The sequence below is a fragment of the Halichoerus grypus genome, chromosome 1 (genome assembly GCF_964656455.1).
Source record: "Halichoerus grypus chromosome 1, mHalGry1.hap1.1, whole genome shotgun sequence".
NCBI lineage: Eukaryota > Metazoa > Chordata > Mammalia > Carnivora > Phocidae > Halichoerus > Halichoerus grypus.
In genome coordinates this window covers 39,351,777-39,375,408 of record NC_135712.1, presented here as the reverse complement: position 1 = coordinate 39,375,408, position 23,632 = coordinate 39,351,777, and the positions used below count along the sequence as shown (strand labels likewise).

Sequence of the window (23,632 nt, the reverse complement as noted above, 5' to 3'; positions counted from 1 at the left end):
AGGAGTTGTTAGGAGTAGCAAAGAGTTCCTGTCAATTACTATAGTTCATGTATTTGAGTGTATAAGTGTGTATATGTGTGAATATATATGTATTTATGTAAATGTGTCTGTGTAGTTATATATGCACACATACACATTCATATCAAGATTAGCATTATATTAATACTGTACGTCTCTATTAGTCTGCTAGGGCTGCCATAACAAAACCACAGGACTGGGTGCCTTGAACAACAGAAATTTACTTTCTGACATCTTTGGAGGCTAAAAGTCCAATATGGGGCTCCTGGGTCGCTCAGATAGTTAAGCGTCTGCCTTTGGCTCTGGTCATGATCCTGGGGTCCTGGGACTGAGCCCCACATGGGGATCCCTGCTCAGCAGAAAGCCTGCCTCTCCCCCTTCCCCTGCTTGTGCTCTCTCTCTGTCAAGTGAATGAATAAAATCTTAAAAAAATAAATAAATAAAAGTCCAATATCAGGTTGCCCTCAAGGTTAGTTTCTAGTTTCTTCCCGGCTTGCAGACTGCACTTTCTCACTGGCTGTCCCAAAGGCTTCCCTCTGTGCCAGCGCAGACAGGGATCCTGTGTCACTTCCTCTTTTATAAGGACACCAGTCCTAGATTAGGATCCCACTGTTGGGACCTCACTTAATCTTAATTCCTTCCCGATAGGCCCTGTCTCCAAACACAGTCACAGTGGGGGTTAGACTTCAAACATATGAATTTTGGGGGAACACAATTCAATCCATAACAACATCAGTGCATGTGACATCCAGATCGACTTTTCCTCAGACAAAGGGTAGTCTCTGTGAAAACAAAGAAACTGTTCTGTGTCATAAAAGAGAATCCCTAAATAGAAGGGGAGAGAGATACTTGTTAAAGTTCAAAGAGTTTGCTTATTTATAAAGTAATTATAATTCTTTTCTACTTTACCTGATTACATAAAAATACAGTTATATTCCTACAAAGAGGAGAGGATTATAAGCCACTTGCAAGTAGATAAACCTTTAATAGCTGAATAGGTTTAATCAGTTGTTATTGTCTATTACTCCATGGAAACCAGGCAGGAAGAGCCGGAAAAGGTTGACGTCCCACAACAATTTCTTATCATGAAGGTGTAAACTTAAAGCGGAGATCACTGGTAGAAAACTGTGTTGCATTCTTGGCATGTGCGCACTTGTAATAAAGTTAACTTTCACTTATGGTTATATTTAACGTAAAGGCTAATCCCAGTTTATTTTGCGCCTGTTCTGTTTTACCTCTTTGCACACTTGGCCTTCGTTTAGCCCTGGCCTCTGCCTTGGTGTTCCCCCCAAAAGCTCCCTGGGGTTGGGCAGCCCCCGCCCTGACAGCCAGGTGACAGAGACGGGGTGGAAAGCCTGAGCTCCGAGGGCGCGGAGCCTCTCGCATACCGTTCCCCTCCCACCGTCATCCCACTGCCGGAAGGCGGAGAGGGCTTCAAACTTCGCTCCAATCCGCAGCCGGCCCTCCCCGGGGTCCCCCGCTGGGCGACCCGCCCGCCGCGGACCGAGTTGGAGGAACTTTGCAGAGCTCGGCGTCAGAGCCTGGAGCGGCGAAGTGCTCCCCCTCCTCCCCAGCGCCCCCCTCCCTCTGCCCCCGCCTCCCGGTCCTCGCCCAGGCGCGAGCTCCGGTGATAGGACGAGCCCCGGGCTTGCATTGTGTATATGCAAACCAGAGCCCCGGCTCCCCAGGGCTGCCCAACCCGGCCGGGGCTGCGGCTGCGGCTGGCGCTGCGGTGGGCGCCGCTGTCCTCGCCGGAGCCGGGCACTGTCATGCCCCCGCCGCGCGGCGGGCCGCTGCGTCCCGGAGCCGCTATATAAGCGCAGGCAAGGGGACACTCGGAGGGGCTGAAGATGAAGGTGCCCGCGCATGGGCCCCCACTGATTGCCAACCCCTCCCGAGCCCGCGCCCCGCGCGGAGCCCGCGGCCGCCGAGGACCCGCCTTCGCCGCAGTAGCAGCTGGAGCAGCGACAGAGGAGGCAGCTGCAGCGGTGGCGGCGGCGCCCATCGCCCGAGCGCGTAGAGCGGCGGCGGCAGCTCGGGGGCCGCCGCTGCCCCGGCTGCCATGAGTTGTGCGGAGGTGATGTATCACCCCCAGCCGTATGGAGCGCCCCAGTATCTGCCCAACCCTGTGGCAGCTGCAACCTGCCCCACAGCTTACTACCACCCGGCGCCCCAACCTGGCCAGCAGGTGAGTCACCGACCGGGCAGCCCGCCGGGGGCGGGGGCGGGGGCGAGGGGCACCGAGAGTATCTGTCTGGGACTCGGGCGACGTCCCGCCGGGACGGGTGGCGCGGAGGATGCTCTGGGACCTGCGGGAGCGCCCTTGAGCAGAGAGGGAAAAAAGGCTTCGGGAAGGGACAAGCAGCCTGGTGGACGGGTGGGGATTCGGTGTGAGGCATTACCTGGCTGGGGGCTTCATTGAGCTGTTGTCACCGGAGCTCAGAGGCTGCTCCTCATAGCCACCTTAGCTCTTTGGGCTCAGTTCTCTGACACTCGCCAAGGGCATCTGTCTTAGGAGTATGTGAGTAAACTTCCTTTTAAATCAAATATTTTGTTTTCTTTGGAAAGGTGGAGTGTTTCAGGGTTCTCTTGATTAAGAGGATAAAATGTGTCGCCGACATAGGGGAGGCTACCTGGACAGAGAGCTCATGGAATGACCTTTCTGGAACTTTTCTGGAACAGAGGTCTAGTGTAACGTCTGTCAAATGTTACTAGAACTTCTCTGTAGAGTCTGTCTTCTTATGACTGTGACTTAGAGGGCAGGAATTGATCCCAAACTTCCTCATTCATTTTTAATTCCATCAAAGCACAGAGATGTTATAGTTCAGCCTAGTGGAAGTGTTTCCCCGCTCAAGAGGTAACCTTGGATCACTGGATGCTGGGTCTTCATCAAGCTGAGAGTGACCGAGAATGCTGTGGATAAAAAGGGTTCTGGAACCAGGGAGATGATACAGTTCCTTTAGAAGGGAGAGTAGGGTGTGGGGAATTTGGCACTAGGTACCCCTGGACATTCCTCTCTGGACACCAACAGAATGTGTGTCGGGCCTTAGTTAGTGCTACAGAGAACACATATGTGAGTATGTGGCACTAGCTTGTACCAAAGTAAGGTCCTCAGACTCTGGGAATTAGGGAATTAGGGTTGAGTTGGTGAGATTTAAAAAATACAATTTATGCACTCCGGAAATTACCATCCACAGAATTTATTGATTGGGTTTTTAAAAATTTCTTAGGAACCATATGTTTTATTGTGGTCTTGAGGGTTTGGCTCTTTATTATAATTTACATAATTAATTTTGATTTCTGTATTCCCTTTACCTGTTTCTTTGCTAGATTTGTAGGGCTACTCTTTGGAAAGAAATCATAACTTCAGTTTAGAATTTAGGGACTGTAAAATTCAGCTGATTCTGGAGCACATGCCCCAGAGTTATCTGAAGAACAATATAAGCTTAACAGGACCAAGTAGGGCAAAAGAGAAAGGAACCCCGTTTTATTGCTATCATTTATTTATTTATTTTTTAATATTCAGGAGCTTTAGCATTTGAAAACAAGATTACTTTTAGGAAAGAGAATGGGAAAGCATTTTGTAATTTGTGATCAATGGTGATAGATTTAAAACCTTTTGGTTATGCTGTTTGCTTTTCTTTGATTTTAAATATAAAAGATACAAGTAATGGAGAAAACCAATTGGTACAAATTAGGCAAGTGAGGCAAAGAGATACTGGATATCATTTTTATGTGTTTTATAAACACTCAGTCCCAGATGAACCACCCTATTTCCTCCCTTCCTTTCCTCCATCTCAGAGACTGTGGAGGCTCTCAATTGTCAATTGGAATGTAGACAAGCAACAGACTCAGAATTACTAAGCATACAGGAAAGTATTTTTCCCCTTAAAAAATAACTTGAACTATAGAAGTTATGAATAAGGTTTTGTTCTATAGAACTGTGAAAATAATTCCATTAATATATGAATCTGTGGTGGAGGTTAGGCTTATAATACTCTTGATCTAGAAAATAAAATTCAGTATCAGAAAAATTATAAATTACTGATCATAAAATTCAGTTTTCAGGAAGAAATAACTCTAGTACTCTAACTTGTGTAATAGTGCTGCAACTCAATCCCCAAATATCATTCTTTTGCTGAGACCATCAACAAACTGAAGAATGAGGTTTCTTTTCACCTGAATTGTCCACATTGACAAGTTGCACATATTAGTAAATGTCACCTTCACTACACTATAGGGTTCCGTAGGTATCGTTCAAGTAGATAATTGGCTGAGTCGACTTTAAGAACTTAGCTGAGAGGTGTGCTTGGAAATTTTCATGTTACTTTGACTAAAATGGCTTGTTGGAGGTTACTTTTTCTGATGTTGTTAAGTAAAGAAATTGACTATAACTGGCTAGCGAAATAAAGAGACTTGATAGTGTAACTACTGTTCTTTTACTGTCAGGAGTTTATTTTGATGACCTATATTTTCTATTGGAAAAAAGTAAATCAGGAAATTCTTATCAGGCTGACAGCATTTTTAGACTATGCGGTGCGTGGGTGAAGTGGGACTAATATTGACTTGGCTGGCCCTAATGCAGTCATCCGAGAATACATATTTTGGTTGTTTTTACATTCCATAAGGTTTTATCATTATTATCCATGAAGATTGTTTTCTCCGTCCATGGGAAGTGACCCCTAATAGCATCTTGCCTGGGAGACAAAAATAAAGGCTACCACTCCTACTGCATTTGAAAAATTGATTTGTTGAGCACAAAAAAAGAAAAGCAGAAAAAGTGATAGAGTTATAAAGAAAGTTTCACGGTCATTGATACAATGTTAGAGAAAAAAAAAAAGCTTTTCAGCTTTGTATTGCTTCTGTAATCAGTTGTCGTGGTGTATCTTTGAGCCCTCAAATCCATATAGCTCAGAAGTCCTTGTAAGTTAGTATAGCATAATGGTCTATTATGATGGATTTTATCCAAAGGTGTATTTTTCCTCTCCATGTATGATCATATAGCTGAAAATTATTTTTGAAATAATAGAATATCATCCTCCAGGCATGTGTACTCTGCTTTATCCTTAAAAACACGGATGTGCACTTGAAATTTTAAGTTCAGATTTTCGTCAGGCATATTATGCATTGTACGTGGGTAATAGGTTGGTGTCTTAAAAACACAGTTAACTGCATATATATCGGGCGGCACTATGTGAATCAAAATAATTTGTAAATATGTCTGCAGAGTAAATTTTATAGTCCCTGACATTAATTCCTAGAAGTTGCTTGGCTGTGAGTAAATCTTCCAGTGTGCTTTATCCAGCCAGGATTTGCTGAGAGATGCTAAGCTCCCTGGTCCACATGCCCACCATCTCTTTAACATCTCCTCAAGAGAACTCTTGACTCAGTCTCTCAGCCCATGCTCCGGAGGCATGATGACACTGCAGAACGTGTCCAGAAAGGAATGTGCTTGCATTCTAACAGTGACAGTAGGAACTAAGAAAAACAAATTTCCAAATATGTGTCAGGAAAAATTGAGGGAAATGACATGAAATCATAGATTCCCTTCATACCTGGGGGACTTCTCATCTTCAATGTAGACAGTCTGTTATTGTCTAAATCTGCCTCCCCCCTCCATTTACTCATAATGTCAACACTAGAAAATTACGTAAAGCTTTCAGAATCGTGTTGTTTATAGATGAGGTGGTGAAAGCAGAAAAAAAAAAGAAAAAAAGATCGCCAGTTTTCTAATTGTGCATAGGGGCTTTTAACAATTACACTCCGGGTTTCATATAAGTTAGAGCATATTTACTCAGTCCTCTTCAAGGGGGACAGCTGGGCGAATCTGCCTGCATGCTTTCACCTAAAAGAATTAAGTGCTCCTAGGAGGCAGAACTTCAGTTATAAGTTTGTAAGGAGTTTGTTTGTTTGTTTGTTTTTTCCAAACTATTTCTCTGGACTTTGGCGCCTTGGTTAGGTCATAAAATGCTCTCTAATAAACACCCTGAAAAAACATACTTCAATCCCTCCTTTTGCAAATGGGAGAATGGATGCTCACAGGGCTGAAGTGGCTAGCCAAAGATTTCAAAGCTAATTGGTGACAAAATTAGGACCATCAGAAGCCATGCTCCCCAACGTAGCATCTTTCCACCATGCCATGCAGTCTCCGAAGCTTTTTCCTTTTTTTTTTTCTTTTTGCTATTGCACAATAGGCTTATTTTTGTCTTTAGTGCTCCAAATCAACTTTTTGATAAAGAAGATTAATATGCAGTAGATTCTTTGGCCTTGGAGCTTGAAATTCTTTCCAAGTCCTTGGTAGTGTACTTTTTTAGTTTAGGCATTCCAAAGTCCTTTTGAAAGCATTTGTATTATGCTAATGACTTTTGCTATCCATTCTGCATCCTTCGTTGATGAGGCAGAATATCCACTTAGCAAATGAACGTTTATTTATTTTAAAATAATCTTCAGGAAGTGGTATTAACAGTCAGCTTTAAGTGCCTCATATATTACTGTTATTCCAATGTAAGTTTAGATTCATTAAACGGAAAGAACACAATTATATCCTAAATAGTCTCAATATACAGCCAACTTATTTAAGGTGGAGGATCCAATTTTCTTGCAACTGTAAGCAAGGACTTAAGTGGACTTATAAGAATTCATACAGGACTTCTTTGAGAAAGAACAGCCCCTATAATTCCACACTACACAAATTAACTTGACTGCAGAGACTTAGAAGCTTAAAGTGCCCCAGAGTTTTATGCTCCCAATAACTTTCCAGCCAGAAAATTCAGAGCTGGAGAAAAAAAAAATTAAACTTTAAAATAACTAAACTAAACTGTTGTCTCTGGCAGTCAACCAGAAGAGAGATTACAATAACGATAGAAAGGGAAGGCTTGGAATCAGTAAAATCATGCATGGTGGAGATATGTTCACCAGGAAACCAAATGCCAGGACAAGAAGACACTCTTTGTTTTGGACAAATGCAAGGAAGTTCTAGTTCACCTCGCACTTAATAAAGTCTCCCATCCCATGAAGTTGGGAATGGCAGGGACATGTGCCACACCAAAGGAAATAAGGGTGTTCAGAGGGTAGAAGCTTGCCATTGTGCACAGTGACTCTGGGCTATTGCAGCAAAGATGCTGAGCTGATCCCTTTGGGTAGTATATATATTTCTGTCTTGTTACCCTTCTGTGCAAAGGGAATGTTCGATGAGACTAAAAATATTAGGCTCAGGATGCTCAGGGCAGAGCCTAAAGCAAACTTGTGCATCAGACTTCCTGTCTGTCATTCTAAAACTTGGGTGGTGAAGTTGGATCCCATTCCCATAGGCCCTGTTTCCAGCTAGCTTTTTTAAAAAAAATCCCAAACTAATTCATCCAGTAATAGATAATAATTTAAGGTATTATCTCCAGAAAAATATTTTCATTTAAGAAACAAAAGCTGTCTGATACTTGAATTTCAGGTTCTGGCAGACACAGTGAAGGAAATAATTTTGGGCAAAACTCTGCCCCAAATCCTTCAAAAAGCACCTCTTTAAGCAGCTGGTTTTCTGCTTTAACTATTCATTTAGGAAGGCCCGACAGTGCCTTGAACCAGTAGACCCAAACATCTGCTGCTAAAAATGAGTCATATATGCCATATTTATAGATATCTCAGTGGATACCAGATTTATGCCAATAATTTAAAAGTGTGGTCTGACCTGGGGTAACCGAACTATTTTTCATTCATCTTGTGCTTTAGTAGAGGGGAAAAAAAAGGAAGAAAAGAAAGGAAGAATGACCTAAAGTAAACAGGTGTCCTTTTCTCTTAGAACTCTAATGTTTTAGTCTGCCAAAACACTTGTCCTTGGTGGGTAGAGCGAAGGGCGAGGTGGTTGAAGGATGCATCCTTTCTTGTTACTATGAAGATAGATAAAGGAGATACCAAAGGTAACTCTTAGGAATTGGGCTAGATGACCCGTCTCTAGGAATGAATTAGTCTTCGATGGTCTGTAGGGTATTTTTGGCTGGTGTCCTGCAAAATCAGAAGAGGCGGCCAACGTAAGAAACAAAATTAAGTGTGAATTTGTCTAGAGCTCTAGCATGTTGCTTATTAGGATATAGAGTTGGATGAGACCTCTGATATAATCAAGTCTCAAAATTCCTCATTTTCAGAAGAGGAAGCTGAAGGCCAGATGGTTTGGTGACTTTACCCAGACTCATGGACTCATTTTGGTCAAATCCTCATTCCTATTCCCATTCTCTTTCTATCGTGGTCCCTTCCCGTCTGGACTTCTTTGGAAACAAGGAAACAATAATTTACCTAATGTTACCTTCTTGCTTTTCCTATTTTAAAATTTTTAAGTATTAGCTCCTTGGAGAAATTGGACAATTAGCCATAGGGATAAACTGTGAGGTTCTCTTTATTTACCATTGGCCTTCCAACTAACTATGAGCAGCTTGAGTTTAACGATGGGCTATGACTTTCATCTTTGTGGCTCCATGTCTTTGCACAATTACTGATAGAAAAGAAGAATTAATTGGCGATTTGATGAATAACAGATGAATTTTTAAAAATGAAGTCATACCCTATGTCTAGTAATAGGATTATAAAGACATATCAGACATTCACATCTTGGAAACTTGTTTCATTCAAAGTAGTCAGTTTGAGAGAGAACACATACCCTTATGATGTGATCATTGCTTAAAATATTTTGGGAATGCAAATTTTGAAATTCTCTCTAAGTATGTGGCACATTTTTTTGGAACATCCTCAAAACTGGGAAGTTTTCATCCTTGGAGGGGATGAGTTTGATTTTTGATAATGACCAGAATCATTGAGAGGCAAGTGTGCTCAAAAATAGCAGATCGAGTTAGTATTATTTTTGGTTTGTTCCTCCCGACTGTTAAGAAAAATAAAAACAAAACAAAACAAACAAACACAGAATCTCGAGTTATGACTATGTCTCACAAAATTGGCTCTGCTCACATTTTCAAAATAGGATTTCCAGAAAAGTGGTAGGCAATTGTATTATGTATCTGACTTGCCAAGGGGACAATACCTTTTTAGATATAGACTTCAGTTTTATATAGATGTATATCTACTTTAAAGAGCGCTGCATGATTTAATAGCCATAACTCTGATATATGTTTACATCTCTATTTTTTTAATGTTATAAGTAACTTTGACTTTCCTTAGTTATGGGATGCCATTTGATGCTTTGCTGATTGTGGGCTTCTTTTTATTTATTCAATTAAAATAAATATATAGAGACTCATTTCCTTCAGTCTGTTTTCTTGGCGCATGCTTTGTACTCAGACGGAAATAGGTTCTAATCCTGTCTCTGCCATTTACTAGTTCAATGATCCTAGCCAAGCAAATCAGTTTTTGCATATGTAAATTGGAAACAAATATTTGGACAAAATATTTGTTTGTGTGTGTTTGAGAGAGGGAAGCAAAATATGATATGTAAAAGGTCTGTGGCGTAGCTCTTCATCCTGACCCACCCTCCCTTAACCTGATTCCTCCTCCTTTTCCAAACAGGTTAAGGATCAAAATTTCAAGTCTCTCTGAGATATTTTTAAAAATCTGTTACCAAGTAAATTCAGAAAAATATGACCAAGGAGCAGTCAGCTGCTCTTATGGACTTTACACTTTGAAACATAGGGAATTTGAAACATTTACTCCAGGCTAGTGGTCCTTTCTTATAGGCGCCAACCATGTTTTTTGAACATAAAAGAATCATTGCATTTAGAGAAGAGAGCCAGTAGAAATTGGGAAAAAGAAAAGAAAAAGAAAAAAGAACGAAAAAAAAAAAAAGACAAAGCTGTTTCCAAATATCCAATGTTTCATTAAAATATTTTTGTTTTTTTTAGGAAAAGAAGTTTCCACATATGCACAGTAATCATTTGGCATTTTGTAAGCTTAAGCCTTGGGGAGTTAGTGGTATTTGGCTCCTGACATGGAAGTCTCTCTTGTCAGACAAATCCTTTCCCCTGCACATTCCTGTGAGAGTTTGTTCCTGTCCTGCCTTGTGGCAGGCTGTGAGGTGGCTGGGTATGGTCTGCGCTGCCTGGGCCTAGTCCTTCCTACGCTGCTTGAACCTCTTCTCGTGAGTTAGTTTTCACTCTGTGGCTGCTAACTCACTCATTGTTTCACCTAACACAGGGTCATTTCGCCTGGGGGAAAATTGTCATTACTCTGAAATGGGGATGAGCCAGTTAATGGGCACTAAATAAACCCATTTGTAGGTGTTGAAGTCCCTTTTGATGATGTCTTTATTTTGGTTAACAATTCTTCAGTCTCCCAAGAAAAGCATGAACTTGTCTGAGATTTGGATATTTGTAGGAAGTGATTGTGCATCTTGAAAAAAAAAAAAATATATTGACTAGATTGCCCTTTGACCTCAATTCAGGAAATCTAGGTTCTGATGATTTGAGATTTATTCTCAACATTTTGAATGTTATATATTATTCTCAAGAAAGAATGTAACACCAGGCAAGTTTCATTCCAAGGAGCAAACACCAAGTGAATACAGAATATGGCAAAAGTACACATGAATAATTTACTTAGTTAAAAATAGGCAAAGAATTGATTTACACTCACCAAAGCACAGATACTGAAAAGTAGCTAAGGCTTAAGAGTCTATGGAGGAGAATATTAAGATGGTGTGATTGTCAGCGTATGAGTCAATTGCTGTTTAAATTCTGTTCCTGTTTTCTTTGTGCTCACACTTAATATTTTTTAAATGTATGCAAATTGTTCAACATCATTAGTCATTAGGGAAACGCAAATCTAAACCACAGTGAGGTACCACTTCATACCCACTAGGATGGCTGTAGCTGTAATAATAATTCTTTTAAAATCCAGAAAATAATAAGTGATTTTTTTCTGCCAAGGGATGTGGACAAATTGGACACCAAGTACATTGCTGGTGGGAATCTAAAATGGTTCAGCTGCTGTGGAAACAGTTTGGCAGTTCCCTAATAAGTTAAGCTTAGTGTTACCATATGACCCAATGATCATACATGCCTACCCAAGAGATTTGAAAAGAGCTATGCAACCAAATACATGTGTACACATATTCCTAACAGCACCGTCTGCAGTAGCCAGAAGGTGGATGTGAGTCAAATGTCCATCTGTGGATACGTGGATAAACAAATTGTGGTATATAGATCGAATGGAATATTACTCAGCTATAAAGAGAATGAAGTACTGGTTCAGTGTGAATGAACCTTGCAAACATGCTAAGAGAAAGAATCTAGAAGCAAAAAAGTCACATATGTATGATTTAATTTATAGGAAATATCCAGGATAGATAAATTCCTAGAGACAGAATGCGGATTGGTGGTTATCAAGAACTGGTGGGGAGGAGTCAGAGAATAGGGAGTTCATACTTCATAGGTACAAAATTTCCCTTTGGGTTGACGAAATGCTTTGGACTAGATAGAGATGGTAGTTGCACAACATTCCCAATGTACTAAATGCCACAGAATCATTCACTTTCAAAAGGTTAATTTTATGTGAATTTCACCTCAATGAAAAAAAAGTTAAAAAAATTGGGATATTTATCAGGAGAGCAAAACTGAAAAAAGACATCCAGTACCAAGGCTTGAGAGGGGTATGGAGCAACAGGAACTCTCGTAAACTGGCCGTCCATGTGTCAGTTGGTGACAATTACTTGAGAAAACCGGCAATATCTGTTAGGGCGGAACCACATCTGTACATACCCTATGACCCAGCAATCTTCTCTTCAATATATACCCCAAAGAAATGCAGACATATGTTCATTAAAATACATGCTCACTGTTCATAGGAGTACTCTTTTGTAATAGCCCAAATCTGGAAAACTGGCCAAATGCCCGTGAGTGGTAGAATAGATGAATGTAGTACTACACAGCAATGAGAATGAACAGTCTAAAACTGCATGCGACAATATGCACGAATCTCATGAACACGGTATTGAGTGAAAGAAGCCAGACACAAAAGGGTACATGCTGTATGAGTCCATTCATATAAAGTACAAGACAGTTTTGGCTGTCTACGTTGATAGAAGTCTGATTAGTGGTTGCTGTTGAGGAGGTAGTGTCTTGAAGGAAGCAGTGAGGATATTCTAGTCCGTGGTCTGTTGCTAGTTGCATTGATGTACTCAGTTTATCAAGTTTACGACCTATACATTTATGATATGTAACCTTTTCTGTTTATATTGTTCTTCAGTAAAAACATTAAAAAATAGGCAAATTCCGTGCATTTTAGGAAGGTTTCAGGCCATTTGGATACTTCAGAATTCTTATTTTAACCAGTGGTATTGATGGTGAAATTAATCGTGTGTGTTCACGCGTGCGCGTGTGCGTATGTGTGAATGTGTGCATGTGTGTTAAATGTAAATATTTAAGTTGGTTCACTATAATTTGTGAAAATTGACTCACCTTTATCTGAAAAAAGTACAAGAGAATGATAGATATGCCTTATGTCCTGCCTATTGGTAGGTGTATCATAGGCTCTCTTTCCATTTTATTTATTTGATAGTCTCCAAGCAGATGTATAGAATTAATAGAAGACCTGTCTTAAAGAGCTGGGAGAGAAAAAAAAAAGCGTATCTTATATTCATTCAAAAAGTTGTATTTAAATAGAGTCAGTACATATATTTTTATAAAATCACCGGTGTTTGCCTATCAAAGGAAATAATATTATATATTTATGCATACACAGACATATATTACATATGTATGAAATGTAAAGGATATAGGGAATAAATGCAACCATAAACAGAAGAATGATTTTTAGAAAATAGACTAATAAAAGGCACTTTGATACAATTGCAGATTTTGTTCACTTTTTCCCCATTTCATATCGAATTTTTCATATGTAAATTTTAGATTAATTTATTTGTATCCAACCATTCAACACTTGGTAAAAAAGAGTAACATGAAATTTTACAACGTTTAGAAACTTGTGTGATCTTAAATAAATTGAAAATCTATAGATTAAATTCAACTGCCGTTAATTAATAAATTAAGATATTTTAGTACTGCTATTATTGGTCCTAATACTCTGCTATCTTTATATCAGGATTTGCAGTTGTAAATCTTTTACATATATATAAAACTTTAATTTTATTTCATCTAACAATTATTTGCTAATTGGGATAAAATAAAACATTGCCTTTCTTTGGATAATTAGCACAGCCCAGGGCCCTTTCCTTTAAAGAATAAATGTTAAAATTAAACAAATGAAACAATTAGATGCTAAACCTGACTCTCACAAACTGATGCTGAACTAGACATTAACAGGAAAAAAAGCTCAGTTGCAGAGATAGTAATGAACACCAGTGGACAGTGAAGTCACTCCTTAGATCAGTTTAACAGCTTTCCTATATAAAAACAGTGCTTCTTTTTAATACACTGGAGTACCTGGCAGAGAGTGCGTATGTGTATGCTTCACGGCATAACTTCAGATAAATACACATGCACACAGAGAAATAGTACTGTGATTTGACTAATAAATTGTAGTATTTGTTTATTTTTTAATGGAATTTAAAGTCAGGAGTAACTTTAGAGGCCATTTAGTTCAGTCCCCTTATTTTATACATAACCTTTGTTACCATGGTGTTTTTACTATTGAAGTTAAATATAAACATGTTAAAACCTGTGCAAAACAGGCTGTAAGAAATATAACCGTGCGGTCTTTACAATCGCCTATTCATCAGCAAGGCATATTCACTCACGGGAATGAATTATCTACTCATCAGCAAGCGATAACCATATTGACACAGATTTTAAATATAAAGTAATACATATACTTATAAATAACAGCTCCTACATAATAACCAACAGCTCATAATATGCCTGAACATTTCAGGGCCCACCTCACTCAAGAACAACATATTCATTGCTGGGGGAAAGTGTTCAATTTATTGAAGGATGCATTTATAATTTAGGGCTATAGATTTTTGAAGCTAGTAATTACATTAGAACCACGAGTCTGGGCTATGTGTTTTGATAACATTTGCAAAACTATGTGCTTACGAGTATTCTAGAATGATTTCTTTTTTTTGACTCACATTCATTTTCCAGCATGCATTTTTTTCTGACATAAAAATGGTGTAACAAAGAAACAGGTTTTGCAGGTATATGAATGAGAGAGCTCATTTCATCATTAGGATAATAAGTTTTACAACTATCTTTAGCATTATCTTATATATATATAATTCACATTGAAGTTGTTGCTTACAAAAATCATATGTACTCAATGAAAAACATTTGGAAATATTGAAAAAGTAGGAATAACAACTACAGAACTTACCAGCCAGAAAACATTAACATACCATTTTGGTGATTTCCCCCCCCCCCACACTAGATACCCCTCCCCTGCCCTTCTAAACACACATAAATATACCTGCATGTTCTTACTATGCATTCTAGCTCCACCACTCTTATCCTCTGTGACCTTTGGCAAGTGACTTCACTTCTCTGTGCCTTTGTTTCTTCATCTTTAAAATATGGACCGTGATAATAACCATGATGTAGAATTATAACAACTAAGGGAGGTAATAAGTTCAAGTTTTATAAGAGTGCCTGGTGTAATATATATTGACCATTAAGCATATTGAGCATATGTTTTAAGCATGTTTTAAAATTACCAAAACTCTCTCATCTTTATTTGCAAGCCGCCCTAGCCATTGGTAGCACCGGGTATTATTTTCAGTAAGCCAGAATATCATCTGTGCTCCCCCCCATGATAATGGGGGCAAGTGCAACATCTGCAAATATGTTCCATGCAAAATGGATCTTCACACAGACTTAGTTTGTCATTTTAGTTTGATTTTTGAGAAACGAGTTGGGCACATCTGCCAAATCCTTTTATAAGATGCTACGTTCCTGTTTTTATTTTAGTTTATTTCATTTACGGAAAGCTCCTTTCTTCTCCACCCCTCCCCCCAGGCACCCCCTCCTGTCCCCCATTCCTCTGTAATGTTGGTGTACATTGAAGCTTTAAAATAGAAAATTGATGAAAAACTGGAAAGAATCTGTCCCGTTTTTAAAGCCATCCTCCTTTTGGTATGTTTAGATTATGAAAAAGAGAAACCAAACAAACCTGTCTTTTACACTCTGAAAATATATTGTCTGGTAATGATAATTTACTTTTTTTTTTTTGCCAAATTGGAAATAACAGACTTATTTTTTCAGGGTGGGAAGGAGAAGACTGGTTTGGGGAGGGGAAAGATGGAGTACAGCAGACAAAGAATCAGTTTGCAAACATATGTTAATATTTAGATTTTTTTTAAGTGAAAAGTTAAGTAGTTAATGCTTTTTTACAAACTGTCTTTGATACCGTGTTTTGTTTATTCCATCCCAGAAGAAGTTAGCGGTATACAGCAAGATGCAGGACTCTCTGGAAGTCACCCTTCCCAGCAAACAAGAGGAGGAGGAGGATGAGGAGGAGGAGGAGGAGGAGGAGGAGAAAGACCAGCCTGCCGAGATGGAGTACCTTAACTCTCGCTGTGTCCTTTTCACTTATTTCCAGGGAGACATTGGGTCAGTAGTGGATGAACACTTCTCAAGAGCTTTGGGCCAAGCCAGCACCCTCCATCCAGAATCTGCCATTTCAAAAAGCAAGATGGGGCTAACCCCCCTATGGCGAGGTAAGAATTCAAAAGCAGATGCTCTCCAGGGCACTGTCTCTGTTTCGCAACTGCCTGTACCAGGTTCCAGCTGGAGACTTGCCCCTGGAGGACGGATATCCACTTGCTTTTTAATTTTTAAGGACAGCAAGGAATTTCTTTCAGACAAACAGCTGGATCAGTTTTGTCACATGTGGAATGCAGGGTTGGAAAGGATGCAGTCACACCCCTTAAATTCCTCATGGAAAGTAGTGATGCAACCGGCCTGAGTTTATAGTGGCAGGACCGAGCTGTGAAGCGCCATTCCTTAAAGCCCCAGTGGCCCAATTTGGATCTCTAAATAATAGGTGTGCCTGGATCAGCTTTTAAAAATTAGCTCTTGCTCATTCCACTAGGTGCTACGTGGTGACATAGCAGAAATCTGAGTCTGACCCGGGAGTACAAACTTTGAAAGCCTTCTGTGTTCTCTTGATAGTTTTCTCTGTCCTGCTTTGTTGTGGTATGAACTCTTTGAGTTGACAATCCAGACATTATTGACTGTGTCTACATAGTTTAGACTATTGTTCTTACCTTGTAAAAGTAAAGCAGTCGATTGGCCATCCACTTCTGTATTTCCTGCTCTATAGAGGTCAGAGGTGTGTTTAAGTCTGATTCCTGGCTCACAGGAAATCGCTGGGTGACATCTTAAATGGGAAATTACAGGGTTAGGGGAAAATGCATATATCATTTCAACGATAGTTTTAGAGAATTGTGTTATGGGTGTTTCTTTTGAACTCACCTGGTTATAAGAAGCCTCTAGTAAAATCATTCTCAAAGTGTGGTTTCCAGTACCAGGAACATGGGCATCACATGGGAGCCTGTTAGAAATGCAAAGTCGTGGGCCGCACCCCAGAACTACTGAATCAGAAACTCAAGGGTAGAGCAAATTGTCTTTTTTTTTTTTTTTTTTTAAGATTTTATTTGTTTGACAGAGAGAGACACAGCGAGAGAGGGAACACAAGCAGGGGGAGTGGGAGAGGGAGAAGCAGGCTTCCCGCGGAGCAGGGAGCCCGATGCGGGGCTCGATCCCGGGACCCTGGGACCATGACCTGAGCCGAAGGCAGACGCTTAACGACTGAGCCACCCAGGCGCCCCAAGCAAATTGTCTTTTAACCAGCCCTCAGATACAGGCTCAAGGTTGACAGTCATTAATCTAGTGCTGTTAAAAGCAAAGATTGCAGGCCCCTAACTCAGACCCAGTAAATCAGAGTCTCCAAAGGGAAGCTCTGGGAATCACATCTTAACAAGTGCCCCAAGCGATCCTATGATGAGGAAAGGCAGGCTACCTGTGGTAGGTAACCTATGGTAGAGGGCAGGTAAGAGGTGATACATAGTCATTCCCTCTCAGTACCAGAGGAATGCTTCTGCTCTTTTGTGGGAGAGGTCATGGCTATATGAAATTGCTGGGCCTGACCGGATTGCCAGCCTGCCTTCCTGCCTTCCTTCTTTCTTCTTTTTAGTACATATGAACAGCCCTAAGATAGCAGTGACTCTAAAGAGGAAGGTGGAATACAAACCCAAATGATGGAGACCTTGACAGAAATAATTGGGAAGCATGATTGCTTATTTGATTAGTAAACGTTACGGACTTCCCACAAAACTGAGAACTTAGTCCTTGGAAGCCTAAGATGATTGTGGAATCAACCAATATTCTATTTGATAGCATGTGGTAAATACTTTTAATATGTGTTTAAGGTGAAAAATAGGAAAACTTCAGTATATTAGCTGGCTTTAATAAAGTAGTCTGATATATCAATAATAAATCATATCAAGATAATCTGTCCTAGGAGAGTATTAAATATAATGCCTACTTTTTTCTTTGGCATAGTGGCATATACAACCTAGTAATCATTTAATCTGGAATATAGAAATAAGAGCCCAAAATTATAGTTAGATGTGAGTGACTATCTATAGCATTATAACCAGGATAGTTGCAAATGAGGTATTGTATATATGCAAAAACTCTACAATCCAGTGTTTTTCCCATTATCTGTGCAACTGAATAGAACTCTTTGGACTGATGTCCAGTGTCCAAGTAGAAAAGACAGATAATGGTAATGTTTCAGTAACTATTATTACAATTTTCTTGGGATTATCTGAAATTTGGCCTTCAAGTCTACCTCCTGTTTCATTCATTGACATAAACAGCAAATATTAAGGTCCCACTATGTTCTAGGTAGTGGGACTATATCCGTGAACTTGAGAGTCTAAGCCTCTACATTCATGAAACTTTTTAGTGGAAGAGACAGGTAATAAGTAAATAATGAAATGCTAGGTGTTTTACTTTGGGTGATGATAGATGCTCTCTCTGAGTCTGTTACATGTGGCCACGGACCTGAAGGAAATAAGAGTGTTCCTCATCATATGAACATCAAGGGGGAAGTTATTTGAGGCAGTGGGGACACCAAGTACAAAGGTCCTGTGGAAGGACTGAGCTTAGAGTGTTCAGTGAGAAGCAAGGGTACTGCCATGAGCGGAATGAAAAGCAGAGTGCTAGGTAGAGACTAGGATTTTTAGGACTTTGCCAGTTTAGTGTCTCGGGGTAGTGCAGGCAAATGCAGCAGGCTCTTTAATTTTCATCTCTCCCTGTCTGACTAAGACTACATATATCGTATCTAGTTTTCTCACATCATTTTCCCTAGTACTCAAGATAATGCGTTTCTGCCTGGAAAATCAAGAATAAATATGAATTGAATGATGTGACTGAATTAGGTGAATCAAGTTCATACCATTCATTTATCCCAGATGAGAAAACAAAAAAGTTCTCAATATAGAATTTATGAGCATTAACTGTGAAATCTTTGGTTATAGTTTCCTTATTTATAAAATAAGGGGGTTGAATTAAGTGACTGTTAAGATCTTTTCTCTGTAGAGTTCTGTGATTTCAAGGGTATTATTTACTTTCCATTTGTGATAGAACTTTGCCATAGTTGTTCCTAGTTGCGAATTAGTCGATTTTTGATAAACACACATAACTTGGATGTGGTTGAAAGGAGATCTACCAAAATGTAATTAAAATTTTGGAAAACAATATCCTTAAGAGAGGTATAATAAATTGAGATTCCCATGTCTGGTGAAGAGAGTTACTGGTAATTTTGTATAATTGCCAAAGTAACGCAGATTTGGATAATGCAGTCATTGGATTCTGTTCATTTTGGGGTTCCAGTATGGGCCTTACTATGTCTGACTACAACATGATCTTGGATTAAATACTTAAATCTTTCTGAACTCAACTTCGACTATAATATGTGTTTATTGATATACACTTCCCAGGGTTATTGTAAAGATTCTGTGATAATGTGTATGAATGATTTGTGGCACAGGGCTTTATGCAAGGTGCTAAATGATCAGACATATGCCTTCTCTCTCTTCCTTAAATAAGTTTCCACTCATTTGGCACATAGAAAACCAACCTCGGGTTTTTATCCAGAAACTTTGTTTTCTGGAAGTTTGTTTATCTGGCAAAACCAGGGTGTCTTGGACAAAGTAGCTACTCGGTGCTGTGGACAACCGGTGATGGCCATGGCAGTGATACTTTATGCAGGAGCTGCTAAGCAGCTGTATTAAATAAAGGGTCTAATTTATGGCATGAAGTTTTTACAGGCTACACAAGTGCTACAGTGTTACAGAGGAATTTAAAACTGAGTTATGTTTGATTGCAGAATATATTTCCCCCGTAAATCTTTGGACAAAGATAGAGTGTCAGCTAATAATGGAATAATGGTCATACTTTAAGTGTGTGCCTTGGCGGAGTTAGGAAAGTCCTCTTTAGGTGTTTGGCAGCTTTTAGGCAAACAATTGGTAGGAAATATTTGTACTTTATTTGGCACAATATCACATCAATTACCTCTTGTCCCAGTATATATTCTTACAGGGATTGAATAGGGCTTCTCAGTTGAGAAAACATAATGAATCTGATTGCCCTCTTATAGAAACATTGGCTTCAAATAGGTCTATGCATTGGTCTCAGTGCCCAAGTGTTATTACAAGAAGTGTGTGTGTGTGTGTGTGTGTGTGTGTGTGTGCGCGCGCACGTGTGTGTAAGAAAGTGGAGCAGTTGAGCTTTAACAAAATAAAAATATCACTAACTGAAAAACCTTGCTGAATGGTGAACTTGATATTTTGTTGTTGTTACAAAATAAATAATTATTGCTTGATTTATTTATATAGTGTCTGCTTAGAGCAACTCATTCTCAATTGCAAAGACCTCTCAAAATGAGCACTAACCTGAAACAATAAAAGAGGAGAAGGGGCGGGAGGGCCCGTCTCTTGAGCTGGGTGAGACTGGGAAGGACAGCTCTGATGTATCCCCGGGAGGCACTGGAGGTCCTCCTGCCGCTGCTGGCAAGTTCAGGACAAACACACGGAAGGAAACTGAGGCCTGACTTCCGTCATCGTCCTGCCTCCTTGAAACTCCCATTTTAGTCACAGTGTCCATTGTGAGCAACTCTAGAACGAAGTAACTAGAGGACAAACTCTGGATAGGATGGTAATGCCTAATTCCTGAGTGCCAGAAAACTGGAAACGTAGCCTTTCACCTCTGACCCAACAAGTCATTTTCATGGGAAACAGAATAAGAGGATGGGAATTAAATTACAGTAAAGACCCTTTGGGTTAAGAGTTGAGTCGCATTTTTTTTTTTTCACTTAAGTTAATAAAAAGGCAAATGTTATATTTTAATGTTGATGTTTTGTATCATTATTCTAAGAATATGTTTCCTGGAGATTTTAAAGATGACTTAAGATAGAGGTTTTACAACATTCTATTGTACCATTTTCCTTTTAATATAGCTTTTATTTTTTTTCAAAATTAATTAGTAAAATGTTTAATTTTTGAAATTAAATGTTAAATTTTCTCTGGCTTGAATTGTTTACCCTTAGAGGTTTTCTTTTCTTTTTTCTTTTTTTTTTCAGAAATATTTAGAGCTAATACAAAAAGTATCCCATCTATTATGAAATTGAAAGATGTTCCATGTTAACTTGATGTTCCATGTTAAACTCTTCTGTGCCTTTAAATTATATTTCTGTGTAATTCACATAGCGAGATTACTGAGTATGCCTTGGGTGGATTGTATTAGGCAACATAACAATTTTGTCATTTTTGGTTTTTAGAAATAAGGATGTGTGTGTGTGTGTGTGTGTGTGTGTAATATTTTTTAATTCCCAAATGTAAATTGAACCAAAGTGTATTTAGACTTTTTGTATGTGTCATAGTGTCAGTGTAGACTGACCTCATCTGAATATTGAGTATCACTGAGTCCAAAGTCACCATGGAGTATTAACATCTGACAGTTCTGAATTGCCTCCACTAACCAGAAAAGTAATATTGCATGGAAATAGCTTGTGCACAAGTTTTTCATATGCTTTTTCATCAAACAAATGTGGCTGTGATTAAGTACTCATAAGCAAAGAGTCATGTAATGAAAAAAATTTACATACATATGAAATAAGCACACTGATTCCCAGGCATGAAACAAAGTATATCATCTGTTTCTTTGTATTAAGATTTTTTTTTTAACAACCAAGATACCAAATAGTGGTTTTAAAGTGTAGACGGTCCATAAACATATTTTCTCTTCAACATTGTTTCATTTACTTGTAAAATGCAACATTGTCTTTGAAAAGGGCTGCATAGATCTCTGCAGACTTTATATTAATCTCAGGAGACATAGGGACTGGGAAAATATTAAGTTGCTTCTAATTTTATTTTTCCCTGGGGCATTTTAAAGCTTTGTTCAGCCTTTATGGAGCACGTTTTTAAAAATAGATTTCCACTTTCATTGACAGTGTGTTCACTAATTACAATACAATAATTCATAAATAGGGTAATATTTTGGGTAAGGAATTTGTTCATTATTCACATTTGTGCATGCATATCCAAATGCCTAAGCATCTATAAAATAAAATTGGGTCCAAGTATGTATAAATGAAAGGAAGTAAAAAGAAAGCATCCAGGAAAATGGTATAGACTCTGTAGTTTTGACATTTTAATGGGGGATTTTAATAAGGGGAACTTGGTATCTCTGGCTCGCACCTGTGGGTTGGGCTTAGCAGTTTTTATAACAGGATTCTGGCCGCATCAGGAGATGAAAGTTATGAGCAGAATGAAGGGTTTGGTACCAAAGATTGAATCTGTGGCAGCAAAGTGGCAGATTCAGGGTGGCAAAGCTGCACTATATAGGAGCCTCTGTAAACTTTTTGCTTGGGTTTTAACGCTAACAGCTATCATTGTGGGTGTGACAGAATATTCTACAAATGGCCACATTTAAGGCAAATTGAATTTTCTTCTCATGGCTTACACAACTTTCTTTATAGGTCATTAGCAGCCACTTTTCATATGTCAAGGGAGACAGTTCTGAAATAAAACAGACTGGCCCCAATGCCAGTAAGTTTGACTTTAAGTGTTATTTTCTGATAGATGTGATGGTGACAAAGCAAAGTCATTCAATTAACAGTTTGCCCGGACTGTTTGAAGACTTGAAGAACAATGTGCGCTTCCATCCTTTGCCTCTTGGAGAATATCATTATTTTTTTTTATTTCCCCAAGGGGTTTGAGAACCTTGGATATTCTGTGGGGGACAGACTTGAATGTGAGACACCAAATGGCTGTCTGTCCGCAGAATGAATGGGGTGAATGATGGTAGCCTTGGCGTAGGGCTGACAGGGAGGAGGGGGAGGGTCTGCAGTGCTGGTGCAACAGTCGTCTGGGAAGCTGGAGAAAGGAAACATTTGAACACCATGGTGATATCCTAATTATGTTAGTCAAATTACATATATGGTGGCTGGTTCAAGTTACAGAAGCTTTCCTCTGTGGTAAGAAAACTATGTCCCGGAAATTTATGAAGTGAGAACATGGATCTGTCAGACTTCTGAATACTTTTATTTCAGAGTACTTCTTGGGATATTCTTCACTCAATGAAAAGACCTAGCTAGGTTCTTTTGTGTGGAACCCTGTATGAAAATAGTATCTTATTATCCACGCATGACTCATGGGCTAAGCAACCTTATCTTCATCTATAGATAGACATCATAGGCCACTTCACAGAATGATAGAAATATAGAGTCAGAAAATATTTGGAATTTTAATTCAGATACCTCATATGGAAGAAACTGAGCCATAGAGAGATCAACAGATCCGTTTGAGGTCATGAAATCAGATAAGGTAATTGGTAGGTGCTAGCTCTCTAGTTGAGCTCTCTAGACTCCCAGTCCTGAGCTTGCTCTTTTATATCCCACAGTACACAGCAGGCCATAGCTGGAGTTGTGGATCTTTCCAGTCACAGATCTGACTATATCATTCCCTAGATTAAAACTCTTCAAAGCTTGGGGCGCCTGGGTGGCTCAGTCGTTGGGCGTCTGCCTTCGGCTCAGGTCATGATCCCAGGGTCCTGGGATCGAGCCCCGCATCGGGCTCCCTGCTCAGTGGGAAGCCTGCTCCTCCCTCTCCCACTCCCCCTGCTTGTGTTCCCTCTCTCACTGTGTCTCTCTCTGTCAAATAAATAAAATCTTAAAAAAAAAAAAAAAAACTCTTCAAAGCTCATTGGCACCTCCTCAGGACAGTGCTCACATTCATTACATGCTTGGCAAGGCCCATCTCGGTCTTCCTTGGACCCAGTCTGAGTTTTTAGTCTAATTTTTTGCCACCTTCTGCCCACACAATTCTTTTTTGTTCCTCATATGCTACTTTGTGTGTCTGTGTGTGTGTGTATAATTTTTGGCCTTTTTCACATACTTTTTTTATTTGCCTAAACCACTCTTCCCAACCTCTTCACAAGGCTAGCCCTACCCACTCTTGTAATTTATTTTTTCTTAGGCTGCTTCTGTGCCCTCTCTCTGTGCTTCCCCTTATGGGAGCCCCTACCAGGTCACATTGCACATGTTTACTTATTTATCTGTCCCCTGCTAGATTGTGATCCATTTGGTCATCCCTGACCTCCCTATGCTTGGCACATAGTAGATCATCTATAAATATGTTATGATGATTGAGTGGAGA

General features: G+C 39.5%; 1 protein-coding gene across 6 annotated transcripts in view; it reads left to right on the top strand.

Moving 5' to 3' along the window:
* Positions 1–1,527: 1,527 nt before the first annotated feature.
* VGLL3 (vestigial like family member 3) overlaps positions 1,528–23,632 on the top strand; it is a 49,640-nt gene continuing 27,535 nt past the window's right edge. The window contains exons 1-2 of one of the 6 annotated variants that reach the window (XM_078059716.1): positions 1,528–2,206; positions 15,340–15,622. In XM_078059716.1, coding sequence (XP_077915842.1) covers positions 2,081–2,206; positions 15,340–15,622 — 409 coding nt within the window. In that variant the 5' untranslated portion in view covers positions 1,528–2,080. Of the gene's footprint in view, positions 2,207–2,514; positions 2,540–15,336; positions 15,623–23,632 lie in introns of those variants that run through there. The other 5 variants (XM_078059680.1, XM_078059756.1, XM_078059847.1 and 2 more) reach the window with 5 other exon arrangements.